The sequence below is a fragment of the Hemiscyllium ocellatum genome, chromosome 20 (assembly GCF_020745735.1).
Source record: "Hemiscyllium ocellatum isolate sHemOce1 chromosome 20, sHemOce1.pat.X.cur, whole genome shotgun sequence".
Classification (NCBI taxonomy): Eukaryota; Metazoa; Chordata; class Chondrichthyes; order Orectolobiformes; family Hemiscylliidae; genus Hemiscyllium; species Hemiscyllium ocellatum.
This window is the reverse complement of record NC_083420.1, coordinates 4,496,941-4,512,448: the sequence shown is the minus strand read 5'-3', so window position 1 is coordinate 4,512,448 and position 15,508 is coordinate 4,496,941. Positions and strand designations below refer to the sequence as shown.

At 37.2% G+C, this 15,508-nt stretch overlaps 1 protein-coding gene across 4 annotated transcripts in view; it reads right to left on the bottom strand.

The window, feature by feature from the left end:
- LOC132825317 (meiosis regulator and mRNA stability factor 1) overlaps positions 1-15,508 on the bottom strand; it is a 55,808-nt gene that overhangs the window by 27,490 nt on the left and 12,810 nt on the right. For all 4 annotated transcript variants that reach the window (XM_060840430.1, XM_060840433.1, XM_060840434.1 and 1 more), the window contains exons 5-12: positions 14,476-14,699; positions 13,999-14,116; positions 13,280-13,452; positions 11,702-12,136; positions 5,361-5,521; positions 4,800-4,958; positions 4,347-4,539; positions 1,822-2,000 (exon numbers count right to left, since the gene is read on the bottom strand). In XM_060840430.1, coding sequence (XP_060696413.1) covers positions 1,822-2,000; positions 4,347-4,539; positions 4,800-4,958; positions 5,361-5,521; positions 11,702-12,136; positions 13,280-13,452; positions 13,999-14,116; positions 14,476-14,699 — 1,642 coding nt within the window. The remainder of the gene's footprint in view (positions 1-1,821; positions 2,001-4,346; positions 4,540-4,799; positions 4,959-5,360; positions 5,522-11,701; positions 12,137-13,279; positions 13,453-13,998; positions 14,117-14,475; positions 14,700-15,508) is intronic.

Here is a 15,508-nt window from a genome sequence, read left to right as displayed (position 1 = left end):
AGACAGGATCTTATTGGCAGAGTCAGTATGGAAGAATCAGATGGAGGGCTGGAATTGCTGAGAGGCTTTTGTCAATGTCTCACTCAGGTGGTTAGAAATCAAAATTAAAGCACGTGGTAATATACTTACGTGGACTGGGGACTGTTTACAGGCAGAAAGCAGAGAGTAGAAATAAATGAATTACTCTTAGGCTAACAGGCTGTGACCAGTGGGTTACCACAAGGAACAGCACTTGTGCTCCGACAGATCACAATCTATGATTAGGATGTGGGGATTGACTGTAATATTTACAAGTTAGCTGATGATGCAACATTTGACAGAAACAGGAGTTGTGAGGAGGATGCAGCAAAGCTTTAAGGGGATTTCGAAGGACTAAGTGAGCCAGCAAGAGGACTGTAGGTAAGATGTAATATGGCGAGTGAGAGATTAGCCAATTTGGGAGAAGGAATGAGGTGCAAAGTATTTTTAGAATGGAGAGTGTGTTTATGTCAAAAGGGATATGGTGTGATATAATCATCCTTGTTCATAAGGAATTGAAAGCTAGTATGCAAGTGCACCAAATGCTCCAAAGTCACCTTGCCTCAAATACACAGAACAATGCTAAAACCACACCTGGATATTATAGTTCTGGAACTCTTCCCTAAAAATGATATACTTGCCACAGAGGCAGTGCAATTCACCAAACTGATTCCTGGGATGGTCGGACTGTTCTATAGAGGGGACTGGGCCTGCATTCTCAAGTTTAAAAGAGGAGGAAGTGATCTCACAGCAGCGTGTATAATTCTTAGAAGGGATAAAGTCAATGTAGACAAGATGTTTCCTTTGAAAGTAGGATTTAGTGTTCATGAACAGAGTCCCAAACCCAAATGGGAAGTCAGTTAGGACTGAGATGAGTTAGAACTTCTTCAGATGAGCCTTTGACCTTTAGCTTTGAGGTAGAGAACTGCAGCAATTAAGTGAATTCAAACTAGAGATTAGTAACAAGAAATCAATTAATGAATCAAAGGGACACAGGGATAGTACAGGATTATGACATTGCTGCCATGATCGAGAATGGTAGAGCATGCTTGGACGAATTAATGGCCGACTCCTGTCCCAGTCATGATTAAAATTCAGTTTTCTAATCTCCAGTTGTAAATGAAATTTTTAAACAATGTATTGACATTTAGCTCTTTCCTCTAATCATTAGCAACTTGGAGATTAAGTGATTTTTTTCAAAAAAGTAGTTAATTCTCCATTTCAAATATGGTATTAAACTATCTCCTCCACCCAAATAGTATGCCATTAGACATAATGACTGACAAAACCCACAAGCTGGTTGTTATCTGTGCTACACCTTGCTTACCAATGCCATGATGATTTGCACAAGCCACCTGCTGCCAGACTGCCACCCCAAATTAAAGCAAGTTCTACAAGCAAGCATCTTTTGATGCAAGCAATGGAAACAGTCGTTAATCAATTAATACAATTCCTTACGACAAACTTGATCTGCCAAATGGCACACTGTGATCTACTGTGGGAATGATCCTTGCTAAACAGATTAAAGACACAGAGATCCTCTGCAGCCAATGCCCACCAATGGAGCCTTAACACAGCACAAACTTCTTGGTGAGGCAAATAATGCTACAGATTATCAAGAAATGTCCCCTCTGCAGACTGTGGAGGAGGATAATCTCTCCAAAACTCAGCCAATGAGGTCACTGCTTGGCTTAATAGATTTGCTTTCGCTCACTCGCTCTCTCCGCCCTCTCCCTAGAAATAGTTAGTATGGTAAATGGTTCATGCAAAGTACAGCCGGTAAAAACAAACAAACACTCTTACCCAAGTAAAACAAGTGATTTATTGACACTTCCAGTAGCTAGTGATACTTGGATTCTTTTGCTTCCAATTTTGTATCTGTGCAAATTATTAACAGCCAAGATTGCTTCCTGCAGACTTCCCATCTGAATTGTTGCCTTAAGCTGATAATCAGTATGAGGGCTTAGTTCGACATTCTTTACCTATATATTGTTGAGACAAAGCTCCAGTTATAGTTCAATTGAGTGAATAGTTTTGCTTTCTTTAAGCTTTACAAAACGACTTGTTTTAAATTATTCATGCAAGAACCCTGCTGATCATTAATTAGGACATAAAAATTATAGACTATGAATAAACTAAACATTATAAAAACAACTCAAAAGTCAAGACTATCCCCATTAATGCTTAAATGGTCAAAAGCACCAGGTGTGGTACTGTGTCATCTTGATCATGCCAGGCCTGGTTTCAGTTGCCATTACATGCAAACAAAACATCTCTCAACTGGTGTGGTAACAAAGGAAAAAAAAAGTTGATGTTTGAGTCATCTTTCAAGCAATGGCTCCCACTCATCCCACTCTTACAGAACTGGCTCAAAAGTAGAAGACAGATGGTGGTGGAGGGTTGCTTTCCAGACTGGAGGCCAGTGACTAGTGGTGTCATAAGGATCATTACTGAGTCCACTGCGTTTTGTCACTGATGTAAGTGATTTGGATGTGAACATAGATTTAGTTAGCAAATTTGCAGATAACACCAAAATTGGAGGTGCATTGGACACTGAAGGAGGTTACCTCAGAGTACCACAAGATCTTGATCAGACGGCCAATGGGTCAAGGAGCAGATGGAATTTAACTGAGCTAAATGTGAGGTGCTGCACTTTGGAAAGGCAAATCAGGGCAGGATTTATACACTTAATGGTAAGGTCTTGGGGAGTGTTGCTGAACAAAGAGATCTTGGATTGCAGGCTCAGTTTGTTGAACGCGGAGTCGCAGGTAGATAGGATAGTGAAGGTGGTGTTTGGTATGCTTTCTTTTATTGGTCAGAGCACTGAGTATAGGAGTTTGGATGGGAGGTCATGTTGCAGATGTACAGGACGTTGGTTAGGCCACTTTTGGAATATTGTGTGCAATTCTAGTTTCCCTCCTATAGGAAAGGAGTATGAAACTTGAAAGGATTCAGAAAAGATCTGCAAGGCTGTTGCCAGGGTTTTAGGGTTGGAGCTATAGGGAGAGGCTTGATAGGTTGGGGTGGTTTTCCTTGGTGCAGCAGACACTGAGGGACAACCGTGTAGAGGTTTATAAAATCATGAGGGGCATGGATAGGTTAAACAGACAAGGTATTTTCCGGGGGGGGGGTCCAGAGCGAGGGGGGAAAAATTTAAAAGGGCCCTAAAGGTCAACTTTTTCACGCAAAGGGTGGTACCATGTATGGAATGAGCTACCACGAAGTGGTGAGGTTAGGTACAATTACAACATTTAAAAAGGTATCTGAATGGGTATGTGGATAAGAAGGGTTGAAGGGGATATGGAACCAGATTAATGTAGGATATCTGGTCAGCATGGAGGGACGAGTTGGACCGAACGGTTTGTTTCGATGCAATACTTCTGGGACTATTTTTTTTTTGGATTGCTAAATGTCAATGTTTTGAATAACAACATCATTGCCAAAAAGGTTTTGTCAAGTATTTTAATTTATCTAATTTGATGAGCTGGATTAACCAAACCCAAATTAAGTCCATGATCTAATGGAAAACCATAACAATTAGCTGTCTACTGAACACAAGATTAAAAACTATGTAAACAGACCCTTTTATTGCTCCTCACGATAAAGATCTACAACAACAAAATGCAATTTACTTCGTTACCCTCAATAAATGCACTCCTCCTGTTCCAGGAGAGAAATAAACATTAAATGTGACAACAAAATAATTATTATTCCATTGCTACACAAAAGATTCACCTAAAATATTGACCAAAACAATTAAAATGAGCATACACACAATATCAAACTGAATAATAGCAAACTATTTTGCCACAATTAAACAATGCCACAATGTACATAACTTGCAAAATTTCTGCTGCCAGTGAGTTCACTTTTGAAAAAGCTAAAATGTCATTACAAGTCAATTATCAGACTCATTCTCACTGTACAGAAAACACTACGTATAGACATTTTAATAAACACTGGATAAAATATTGATGCACGAGCATAAAATGCAAATTTTCAAACCTGACCTCAAGACTATAGTTATTTCCTTTTCCAAAAGCAACCTTGTCCAACAAATGCTCAAGTGTGTTAAAGTTTTTCATGGTTCTCATTATTTCCAATGCAGACCTTAACAGACTTAGAAATTTACATTTTGAATTTAATCCTAACACAATAAAACTTTTAGAGCAAAGCTGGTTCGAATCATCGGATTTATAAAATAGTATAACCTTCACAACTAATATTGGGCTGACATTTAGAACTTTATAGTTTGATTGGATTAGCGTTCAGATACAAAACACTATTTCACCTAAAAACAAAATCAACTAAGTATTGAGCCAGTTTACCTTGCCATGCCTTAAGAAAATTTCATGTAGTATTTGTTGTAGGTCCTTTCTGGACATTCGATAATCCAAGTTGCTGACTTGTACATCTGCACCATTTCCAAATGGGCCAGTGTGAGGGTCAGAATAGTGTGTTTGGTTTGCTGGATTTGCATTTACTGAACAGGATCTGTTTGAAAGGCTTGGGGACGGACTCCTAAGACAATTACACAACAGTCAAACGTTGTAACATTAAAAGCTATTTTTTTACCAGACATACAAAAGCATAGCTCATGCAAAACTTTCAACACTGCTTATAACTTTTGTCCTCCTGCTTATAACAAATCAGGATCAGCTATTTCTAATTTCCTTTTTTTTTAAAACCAGTGATTAATTTTAAAGGTTTGCTTTCAACTCTTGGATGAAGTAAACTGTGTTTAAAGTAAGGGAGGTAGACAAAAGTTCGAATAAAGTTACCTGGTTGACCAGGTACCGTGACCTGCAAGAGGTGGTGTGTTATGTCTTGAAACTGACAGCTTAGAAAAAGCAGAAGGAGAACTGACACGGAAGTCAGCTTTCTTCTCAATTTTATCAATGGGAGATTCCAAAGAACTTCTAGAAGATGGAGTTTCGCTCCTATTTTTTAAAAAAAGGAAGGTTTTAAATGATGTTTCAAAGGTTACTTCCTTTCAAAGCTACTTGAATGATATTTGCTAGACTTGAGCACTAACATTTGACATTTGTGTTTCAGTGGAGACCTCTGTCCCATTTCTTTCAAATGAAAAACTATGAATTTCCAAGTTTCCAATTTCCAAGAAGGTATCAAGTCCTTCAGCATTAAAATGACTTAATAGGCAAATCAGTCCACAACCAAACTTCATTTAAATGAAAGTATGTGAAACAATTAGTGTCTACTCACTTCAACAGTCAGCATAGTTATGCTTAAACAATTTCAAAAATTACACAATCAAAAATGAAGTTTAAACAAGCTAATCAAAGTAAAAATCAACTAGATTATAGATGCTAAACAAAACTCACTTTATGTTTCCACTGAACGAATCACCATTTCCTACATTTTTAGCAGTGACTGGGGAATAAATGGAAGTGCAGTTGCCAACTGGAGGAGATTCAGATCCTTGCTTTTTGATCTTCTGGGTACATACACTTTGTTTTACTTTGGATTCCATACCACAGAGCTCCTTAGAAAATAAATAAATAGCCACTTACAACCATGCAATTTAAATGTGTTTGACTACCCAAATCAATACAGGGAAAAGCCAGCCTTTGATATGGCTAAACTGCAATCAATTTTCAAAATGCCAAGGAGTTTTAAAATAAAATGGAGGAACCCAACTTTGTTCTGAGCCATAGACTCAGAACAGTGCTAAAACCCAGCTTGGCAAAAAACTAATTTTCTGTTTAAGACCATGCTTCCAGTCACTAAACACAGCAATATCATTTCTGTTTGAACTTCAAAGTTTACTGCAACTATTTCACGTTGTGATAGCCATTAAGCTTACTTTTTTGTTAACATCCAAAGATGCAAAGTCCAAATTTTACCACTTGACAGAGTGAAGGCAAATCCCTCAGGCTTGGCATAAAAGAGTAAACAAGTTCAGAAAATTGTACACAGGTTAAAGAAAACAAATGATTTTGTTCAGTTTTCATGAAACTCAGTATAACACTCCTACCATTCCACGTGAAGGAAATTGCTTCTGCTCTCAAGCCTTGACACACACAGGATCACAGAAGTCATTGACTGTGACAAGCCTATAGCCTGAGGAATGGCGTATCAGCCACAATTCCACTGAATGGTGGAGCAGGCTCAACAACTTACTCCTGTTCCTGTTTGTGGCAAACTGAAACAAAACCTACACTGATCATTTGCAAGTTACACAATTTGGTTTACATTGAAAATCACAACCAAATACTGTTCATTCTAGTCTGTTCTCACATACACACCACATACAATGTTTAATGTATTCAGGAGTTGTAATGGTAATTCCATCATTACAAACTACTGAAGAGTATAGTGTGACATTAGTCACTGGACTACCTTCCATGCCTTTAGTGTGCATTCAGACAGCATTGCAGACACTGCCTAGATTCACCTGGGAGGGCAGGCATACCAATATCAGCATTCCTGAAACAGCTAATAGCACCAGAGGCCAGAATCATCTGAAATCAACTCCTCTAGACCAGTCACGTGCTTAAGGTATCCAAGTTCTGACTGCCAAAGCAAATCTTCTTTGCCCAATTCAAGGAAGACACTTGAACGAGAGGATAAAGAAAGCATTTCAAAGCCTTCCTGAAGAGATAACAACATATGGGTGTTCCTTCTTCAGAAGAAACTGACTCGAAGGAAACTGTATGAAGGGACACAATTCTTCAAGAACGTCCATCTGCGAAGGGAAGTACAGAAAAGGAACAGAGAAAGGAATGCCAATTATCTCAAGGTCAAGGACCAATTTTCCACCTCCCAGAAACACCTGCCAAAACGTCACAAAGATCCACAGAGTCCACGACCAGTGACACAATTTCGTAGGTGGACAATCACTTGCATTAGCAAGTGATTGCTGACAATGACTAGATATCAGATTCGTTCTAGATATCTGACATTCGTTAATAATTTTGTCAGCAATTTCATGTGTTATTTCAGAAATGCAGTATCAAGAATCCAAATTCTACACTCATGAACTAAGGACCATTGCTGCTCATCAAGTCTGTCAGGTATAGCACGTGAAATTAAAAGATGCTTTCCCTGAGTCATTGATGACTGCTTGCTCAATACTAGTAGCATAGGTAGCAATTAACAGTGACAAGGCAGTCAGTTAAGAGGAGATTTGCTCCATATCAGTCAAGGTCTGTATTTTACAATTCATGAGCAGCTATTCAGCTCAATTAGCTCATGATCCTTGATCTGACTTGCAAAGATGCAGCTCAGTGTCTCTTCTCTCATCTTGCCAGATAATGACAAACTCCTTTATTATCATCAACTCTGCACTTAACGATAGCTGTCTCCCTGACTGTTTCAAGGTTTTCAGTTTCCTGCAACGCATTGAATTAGATCAAACTGCACATTGGACTCAATGTTGCAAAATTAATGACTTCCAGATGATTCAGGAACTCTGTAAAAGGAAGTGCAGCCCTGGAGAGCATATAGGTGTACTAAAGCTTAAAGTGCAGTAATCAAATTGCTTTATGTAGTGTGAAAAAAACATGAAGGAAGAATACCAGTACAAGATTTTGACTTAATTCAGCTGAATTGGAGTGCATTTTGCTTAGCTGCTACCATTTGGAACTGTAAATCTTTCTTCCCACTGTACTGGGGTCTCAGCTTTGTGCATACTACTGGCAATTATTATCCCATCATATAGTGCCAACTTGACATCCAACAACTACATTTTTGCAATTGTGATCAAGTTCACAAGAGATGGTGAAGCTCTCGATGCACGTAGGATTGATGTTTATCTGACTTGATATTAACACGTTGTTGTCCTTCTACAATTACCATTCCAATAGTCAAGCTACTTTATCTTGAGACTGCACAGTGCCACCTGGCTCTAGGGGGACTAACCAAATCTCCATCCACCACCTCTCCAGCAATTTTTCTTGGAAGTTAGAGTACTGCTTTGTCCTCCAATACTTACATTCTGTAGGTCTTTCTGCAGACCTAGAATGCTTCTCAGCTAGTATAGAGTTCTCCTATTAATATTCTCCAGCTGACATTTAATAGTCTGAACTTCTGGATATCACAAGGGCTTCTCAAAAGGAAGCTTCTCTTCCCTGAGCAGAAACTCTTAAGGCAAGATATCTTGTTCCTACTTCAATCCTATCCTTGTTCAAATCATTCTGCTGTTGTCAATCTCAAGATTCAGCTAGACGCCCCAGTCAAGTCACATACAGAAATATTCATTCTCCTCTTCCAGAACTTGTGATAATCACAGTTCATCATTAACTTCAGTGCTTGAAGAGGGTTTTTAAAAGCAACCAGAATTTCTGGCAAAACTATGGCAATTTCACAGGTCTGCCACTGTGGCTAACAATTCTTATTTAATTCTAAAAACTTCCCTCGTCTCAGCAAAAATACTAGAATATTGGAAACCATAATCATCCAACAGTTGATATCCTTTTCAAAGTTTTAGACATTTTGTCATTTTTTGTTTTAATCATTTTTTGATCTTTACAGCAGATGGCTCTTACAGCTATAGAAAGCCATGTACTGAACACCATGAGCCAAGTTGGTTCTCCCCTCAAGCCTTGAAACAGAGGAGATCATAAAACCACTGCATGTGGTCCAAACACCTAAAACCCACTTAGTGAACTGCTGTTCACTTCAGAAGTCTAACATTTCCATTTTCCCATATTATATGGCTCACTTCTAGTGGCAGACAAATACCTACTATTAATTCAAAAAGTAATGGAAGTTAAATTAATGAAAGGTTACCTGCTAAAATTCCATTGGTGGCTACTGAAATCTGCCAAACTATAGTAACCTGATAGAAACATTGATAAAACTAAGTATTCACATCCTGAAAAACCACTTAACAGCAACCCCTATATTGACACAATGGCAGGTCTACCAGAGGACTAAAAGCTTCCAAATGATAATGGCTAAGCATACAGCTCAAACACTACATTGGACCCTAAACTTCCACACTATGGGCAAACAACCACCAACTTAGTTGCTCAGCAGCAAGGAATATATGTACCAAGACCAGCTCTCTAGTCATTCTCCATTTTTTTCCCCTGTCTCTTGCTGCAGTACACCTGCATCACATTAACAAATCAACAAATTTTGATTTACATGCAGCATTATACTTAGGAAATGGTTTCCTTTGATTAAGGATTAATTGAACTGCACTTCCCATTTGCTGTTCTTGGCTTGCTAATTTACATACAAAAATACATGCAGGTGTCAAGAAGATAATCTTCAGCTTTTGATTACATTGCTTATTTCCAACAATCCTTGTCTATTTTAATAAGTGCTGATACTGTTTGATGTCAAATCAAATCTAGAAAGTTATAAAGAAACTAATTACAGAAATGAAGTCCTTTGAGTCACTAATACAAAGCAAATGGGAAAAACTAAAATATTTTAAAGTTAACTGTGAAAAACATATGAATTGTATAATTTCATCCATTCTTCCAACTGAAGAGAACAAACTTATTTCACAGTGTCTCCTCACTTACACATTGGGTGGTTTCTACCTCGTGATATCTCAACTATTATTTTAGAATTGAACATATTCTTTACAGCATGAGGCAGCAATCCAATATAATGCATGCTTGAATGTTATGTGCAAATAAACAATGATATCATATTTATGGAAACACATATGAACCAATGTGAAGTTAAATAATCCAATAAATGATGAAGAAATTATAGGTAGCTTAGAGTGAAATCAAATCCTTCTGGGAAGTTAAGCAATAAGCTTTTCAATTTGCATAACATCCAAAGTATGATGAGGAAGATGTTCGTGGATTGAAATCATATTTAACTGATTTACTGAAATTCTGTGAAGAGGCGAGGTGTTGTGGATAAACATTAACCTGTGTTGTCGTATTATACTTAGAGTTGCAGGTGGCATTTGATAAGGTGCCATATCAAAAGGTTATTGCAAAATAAATGCCATAATGTAGGGACAGCTAGGTAACAGAGTAGACATAAGTGTACATGTTTCAAGTTGCCAGGTGATATCACAGGCATCAGTATAGGGACCTAAACATTTTACAACTTAGATTAATGAGCTGAAGAGATCCAAAAAATGGTTGCTAAATTTGATGACACAAAGATCGATCGGAAAGTAAGTTGTGAAGAAGTCATTAGGACGTGATGAAAATAGATATGTTAAGTCAGTGGGTCAAGATTCAGCAAATGGGAGAATAATTTGGAGTTGTGGAATTGTCCATTTTCACAGAATAAAAAGCACATTATAATGAGAAATTGCGGACCTTTGAGATGCAGAGTGATTGGAGTGTTCTCAAGCATGTAGTACACAGTAGTTACAGCAATTAATTAGGAAAACAACTTTGCAAGGGAAATTGAATTCAACAGTAGTAAAGTGATGCTTCGGTTACATCGGGCACTACTGAGACCACATCCAAAGTACTGTATACAAGATTTAACAAAAGATGTAAATGCTTTGAAAGTAGTTTGCTGAAGGTTTACTAGTATTTGTAATGGAGAGGATGCCTTACAAAGGAAGGATGGATAGGTTGGACTTGTCTCAGCTGGAGTTTAGAAGATTAAGAGGTGATTTTAGACTTCATTGAATCATATGTAATACTGAGGAGTCCTGACAGCATTGATGTGGAAAGGATAAGAAATCTAAAACTAAGGATCACTGTTTAAATAAAAAGAGAAAAATTGTTTTTTTTCCAGAGGGATGTGATTCTATGGAACTCTCTTCCTCAAAAGCTGGTAGCAGTACACTTTGAATATTTTTAAGCAGAGGTAGATAGAGTCCTGATAAACAAGCAGTTCATAAAGTTTTCAGGCTAGGTGAGAGTATTTAGAAATTAGATCAGCCATGAAATTAGAGCCAACTCATGGGGCCAAATGGTGTCTTTTGCTTCTGATTTGTATATTCTAACAAACAGTACAGAAGAAATGGTGTTTGCAAATAAAGAAAATGCACTTATGAACCATATTAATTAAGATATCTTCATACACAATTAATTATTTTGGGCTGAAGTCATGTAGACAAATGTGGCACTGATTTAAACACAGTGAAGCCTTGCAAAGTTTAATTTAATCTGTTTTGTTTGGCACTATTTGGAGCAAGAATATTGCAAGAACATAGAGACATAAGCAGACATATTTTGACAGAAAATAGTTTGGATTACAAATGCTTGTGAAAAATCAGACCTGAAAGTACAAACAAACTTTCTTCATTCCATTTTGCATTTCTTCCATTCTTTGCCTATTTCTTTCCTGACAACAGTGACTACTCTTGAGGATTGCTCTCCAAGACCTTTCCCAAGTGGTCAGTAAATTTAAAAATGAGAATTGATGCACTATGTGAGGTGGTGGGTGAGAGGGGTGGGAGGGGGGATTGGGGAAACACAACCTAGCCCCAGCTCTTCTCATTTATTGGTCCACATGTATAAACTTTCAACAGGATCACTGGACATCAACGAAGAGTAGAAAATGGGAATTAACCCTGGCATCTTGTTATTCTCCATGTGTCTGCAACTCAGCATGTTAACGTTTTTGGTCAGACTCAATTTCCAACTCAGTTGATGTAGACTGCTATTCTTATTACACTGTGGATTTTCCGTTCTCTTGCCATTTGTACAAACTGGTCACAGCAATATCTTATTGTCTTTCCTAATGGCCCAAATATAATTTGCCTTGCATTAAACTAATAATTTACCTGTAAACTTCTGACATTGTTGTCTTTAATGGCTGATGCTTGGGGTGCCTGCAAATTCTTCACTGTAGAATTTTTATTGTTCGGTAACGGGTCATCAAGGCCTTTGTTCCGCTGAGAGAGTTTGGTCATCTTGTTTGCCTTTTTAGGAGATTTTGCTTTTTCAACCATAAGGCAGTTACTTTTGCTCTCACAAAGATCTTTATTTTTTGGGGTAAATGATACCAGGATCTTGTTGCCAAATACATCTTCGTTCTCCATACGTTTCTGTGCACGTTCAGCACTTTCTTGGCTTGTAAAACGAAGGATTGCACTGCCACTAGTAATACTTAAAACCTTTCCACCACAATTGTCAGACAAACGACGCAGCCTGTTGCTTACTTGTTTGCTGTCTCTGTTGAGTGGTAAATTGTATACATACAGAAGAGTATGACATTGCTGAAGAGTAAATAAGAATAAGTCAGCAACAGCATGAGAAAACAAGGTGAATGAGATGTCAATTTTTATTCTTAACTAAAAAGCAAAGTGGACAACAACCTTAGTTTGTGAATATACCTTTTAAAGAACTGACAGATGTTGCAGGATCCTGCAACTCAACTACTTCTAACTAAAACACCATGACTTCCAAGCATCAGAATTACCAATATAAAAACCAAAGTTGTTTGGATATAAATGTTACAGGAAAAAGGCAGCCTCACTGATCAGATCGTCAAACCCTCAGATTACACCCAAACATATTACTATGAGACATTCCCATTAAAAAATACCGAAATATAAAACAACAAACCAAAGCACTGCATGTGCAAGAAATCAGAAAGAAAACAGAAATTGCTGGAAAGATTCAGGTGTGGCACCATTTCCAGAGAGGAGTGTGTGTGTGTGTGTGTGTGTGTGTGTGTGTGTGTGTGTGTGTGTGTGAGTGATGTTAGAGAATGAAACACAGTTGGACAGACAAAGGAATGTGTAAAGACCAGCCTGGAAAATTACTAGCTACTAATGGGAATTTAAGTTCTGACGATGGGTTGAGTGTGGTAGCAGCCCACGTGATTACAAGGCTTGGTATCTGGGGATTGGAATTAGGACTCGAGATGAACATATTTATGATTTGAGCACCTTCTCCATGTCCCTACCCTAATCTCTGCACAGCAAACCTTTATGCACTCCTTTGTCTGTCCAATTGTTTTTCTCTCTTTCAGCTCTACCTCCACTAATTGTTTAGTCCTCCTCTTCCCTATCTTCTGCATGAATATCAACCTTTTCCTTGCTACCATCAGTTCTGAAGAAGGGTCACTAGACACAAAATGTTAGGCCTGATTTCTCTCTGCAGATGCTGCCAGACCTGCTGAGTCTTTACAGCAATTTGTTTCTGTTACTACCAAAATACAGTCCTTTGAGTGAATTATTTCTGATATAACATTTTAAATATAATTTTGTAATAAGGTAAAGAAAACTCTAGCTTGTATCAGACAAATGAACAGTTGTGGATTGGGCAGGCTTTCCTAACAAAGTCTCATTTGACCTTAATTCTTGAGATTTCAATCATTTGTTAATTTTAAATTGGACAGTTTAGAAAACACTTACTGGCGTTTTTTCTGGTAATCTTGGCGGTAGATTAGAAACAAATTCTTCAAATTTGAAATGCTTATGTGCATGTTGTAAAAGTGTATCTGAAACTTGATTCTTATGCACCAAAATAATCTGAAAACCATGTCGATGTCGAAGGTCACTCAGTTCTAAGGCAAAATTAACATCAGCTGCAAAATGATAAAAATCATAATCATTAAAACAAATAACTTCGGACTGAAATCAAACTCAGCCTTCTATTTTGAACTACAAAAGCCTGGACACAGTTTCCTCAATGTTCATTCTTGCTCAGAAATTTATTGAGAAATGTTTGTAAAGGGTGACACAAATTTAAACAGTTAAACAATTACCTCTTTGCAAAATTTGCCACGAACTCCACCTGATGAAGGACAGTGCTCTGAAAGCTAGTGCTTCCAAATAAACCTGTTAGACTATAACCTGGTGTTGTGTGATTTTTAATTTTGTCCACCCCAGTCCAACACCGGCTCCTCCTCATCATAAAAGAATATCACACACGCGAGCTACTATGTTACAAAATAAAACTATTTTCATCGTTCCAACCATTCTGAAACTCCAAACTTAAAATGGTTAGATGCTCAGCAGTGTTCATTCAATATCTGTATATTACACTGAGACAAACAACATTTCTGAAAGCTTTTCCTCTCATGATAAATATTCAAAATAAAAATAAGAATTTTGCAACACAAATTACTTACAAGACACCAAAATAACAGTGGACGGAGCCGTATGAGTGTCAGCAAATCGTCTCAAACTTTGTCGAAGTTTGTCATCTGCAGCATTTTTTGCTGTTGCATTGATATGTGCAACTGTCACCTACAACAGAGGTGATAAAACAGTAATTTTTAATCACAAATACAAGTTCTGTCTCATATTGATAACTTAGGGGGATGAATCAAGAACAAGGGAAGTGCAGTTAACCTAACCTGACACAATCAGACTGAACACCCATTTTGCAACCCATATACTTTTCAAGTCAATGAAATTTAAAATTTGGGCAATATTTAACTGAATGCAAAAGTCATTACAATACATTCACCAACCTTCTAAAAGTATAAAATATGAGAAAACTTAATCATTTATGCTTTAAAAGATGTATATGTATAACTGACAGCACACTATAATACTCAGGCAGTACAATTGTTTGGTATTAGCAGGTTATATAGCTGTATTACCTGGCAGTTGTTAAGTTCCTGGATAACTTCCTTGTTCTCTTTGCTAATATCGCATACACACATGAATTCTGCCTCTCTATGGCCTTGAAAAAACTGCTGCCGGATTCGTTGTACTATTGTCATAGCTGATCGTCCTGTGGGGACAGAACAATTTTCGATATCCCAAAATACCCCAATGGGAGGTAGATTCTCCTGCTGCCCTACTGTACCAACATCAGATGATCCTGCAAATAAAAATCCCACAATCAGAAACATATTTTCAAGTGTACCTTCCTTGCTAATTAAAACACCATTCCTCTATCATTTCATTAATAGTTCAAAGATATTATAAACATTAGACTGTATATTCAATTGTAATTAACTGTTATTAATGAGGGTTTCCAACACATTTTGTCATATGAAAGTTCAATGGCAATCAGAACACTTTTAGTACAATATGCTAAGAAATGAAACTGACATTAGTAATATTCTGGAAGGGCACATAAAGGGAGCAAAATGGTTTTCTTGCTAAAAGGTATTTTGAAAACAGCTTTACTTGCACAACTGAAGTTCTTAACTGGGTTTGAGGTATTCTTTTCATTTAAAATGAATATAAAAAGAATCTCGCAGGTTGTCAGTTTTCATTCTTTCAGCTGCATTTTCAGACTCTTGGAATTAAACTAACTTATATACATTTTAATACAACAATTGAGGTTTGACCTTAAATGTGTGAGCAACAAGTTGTCATTTGGGTATTAAGTCAACTCATAGATGTCAACAAAATTATGAAAAGAAGTGATTTGGTTATTGAAGGAATTCATTAAAAAAAAATCAAATAAACAACAATGATTTGATAACCAAAACAACGATCATCAAAATTCTGGCTAACAAAATTCAACAGAATGTGTTATTAACTGAAAAGCTTACTTGGATGGAACTAAAGGAATTCAAGGAAGAGAGTACACATTGAAAATTCAATACAAAATTATCAATAGTGAATAGCAAATGCCTAATCTTCCATAAGTTCTAACTTAGTCTGATTAGACATGATCAT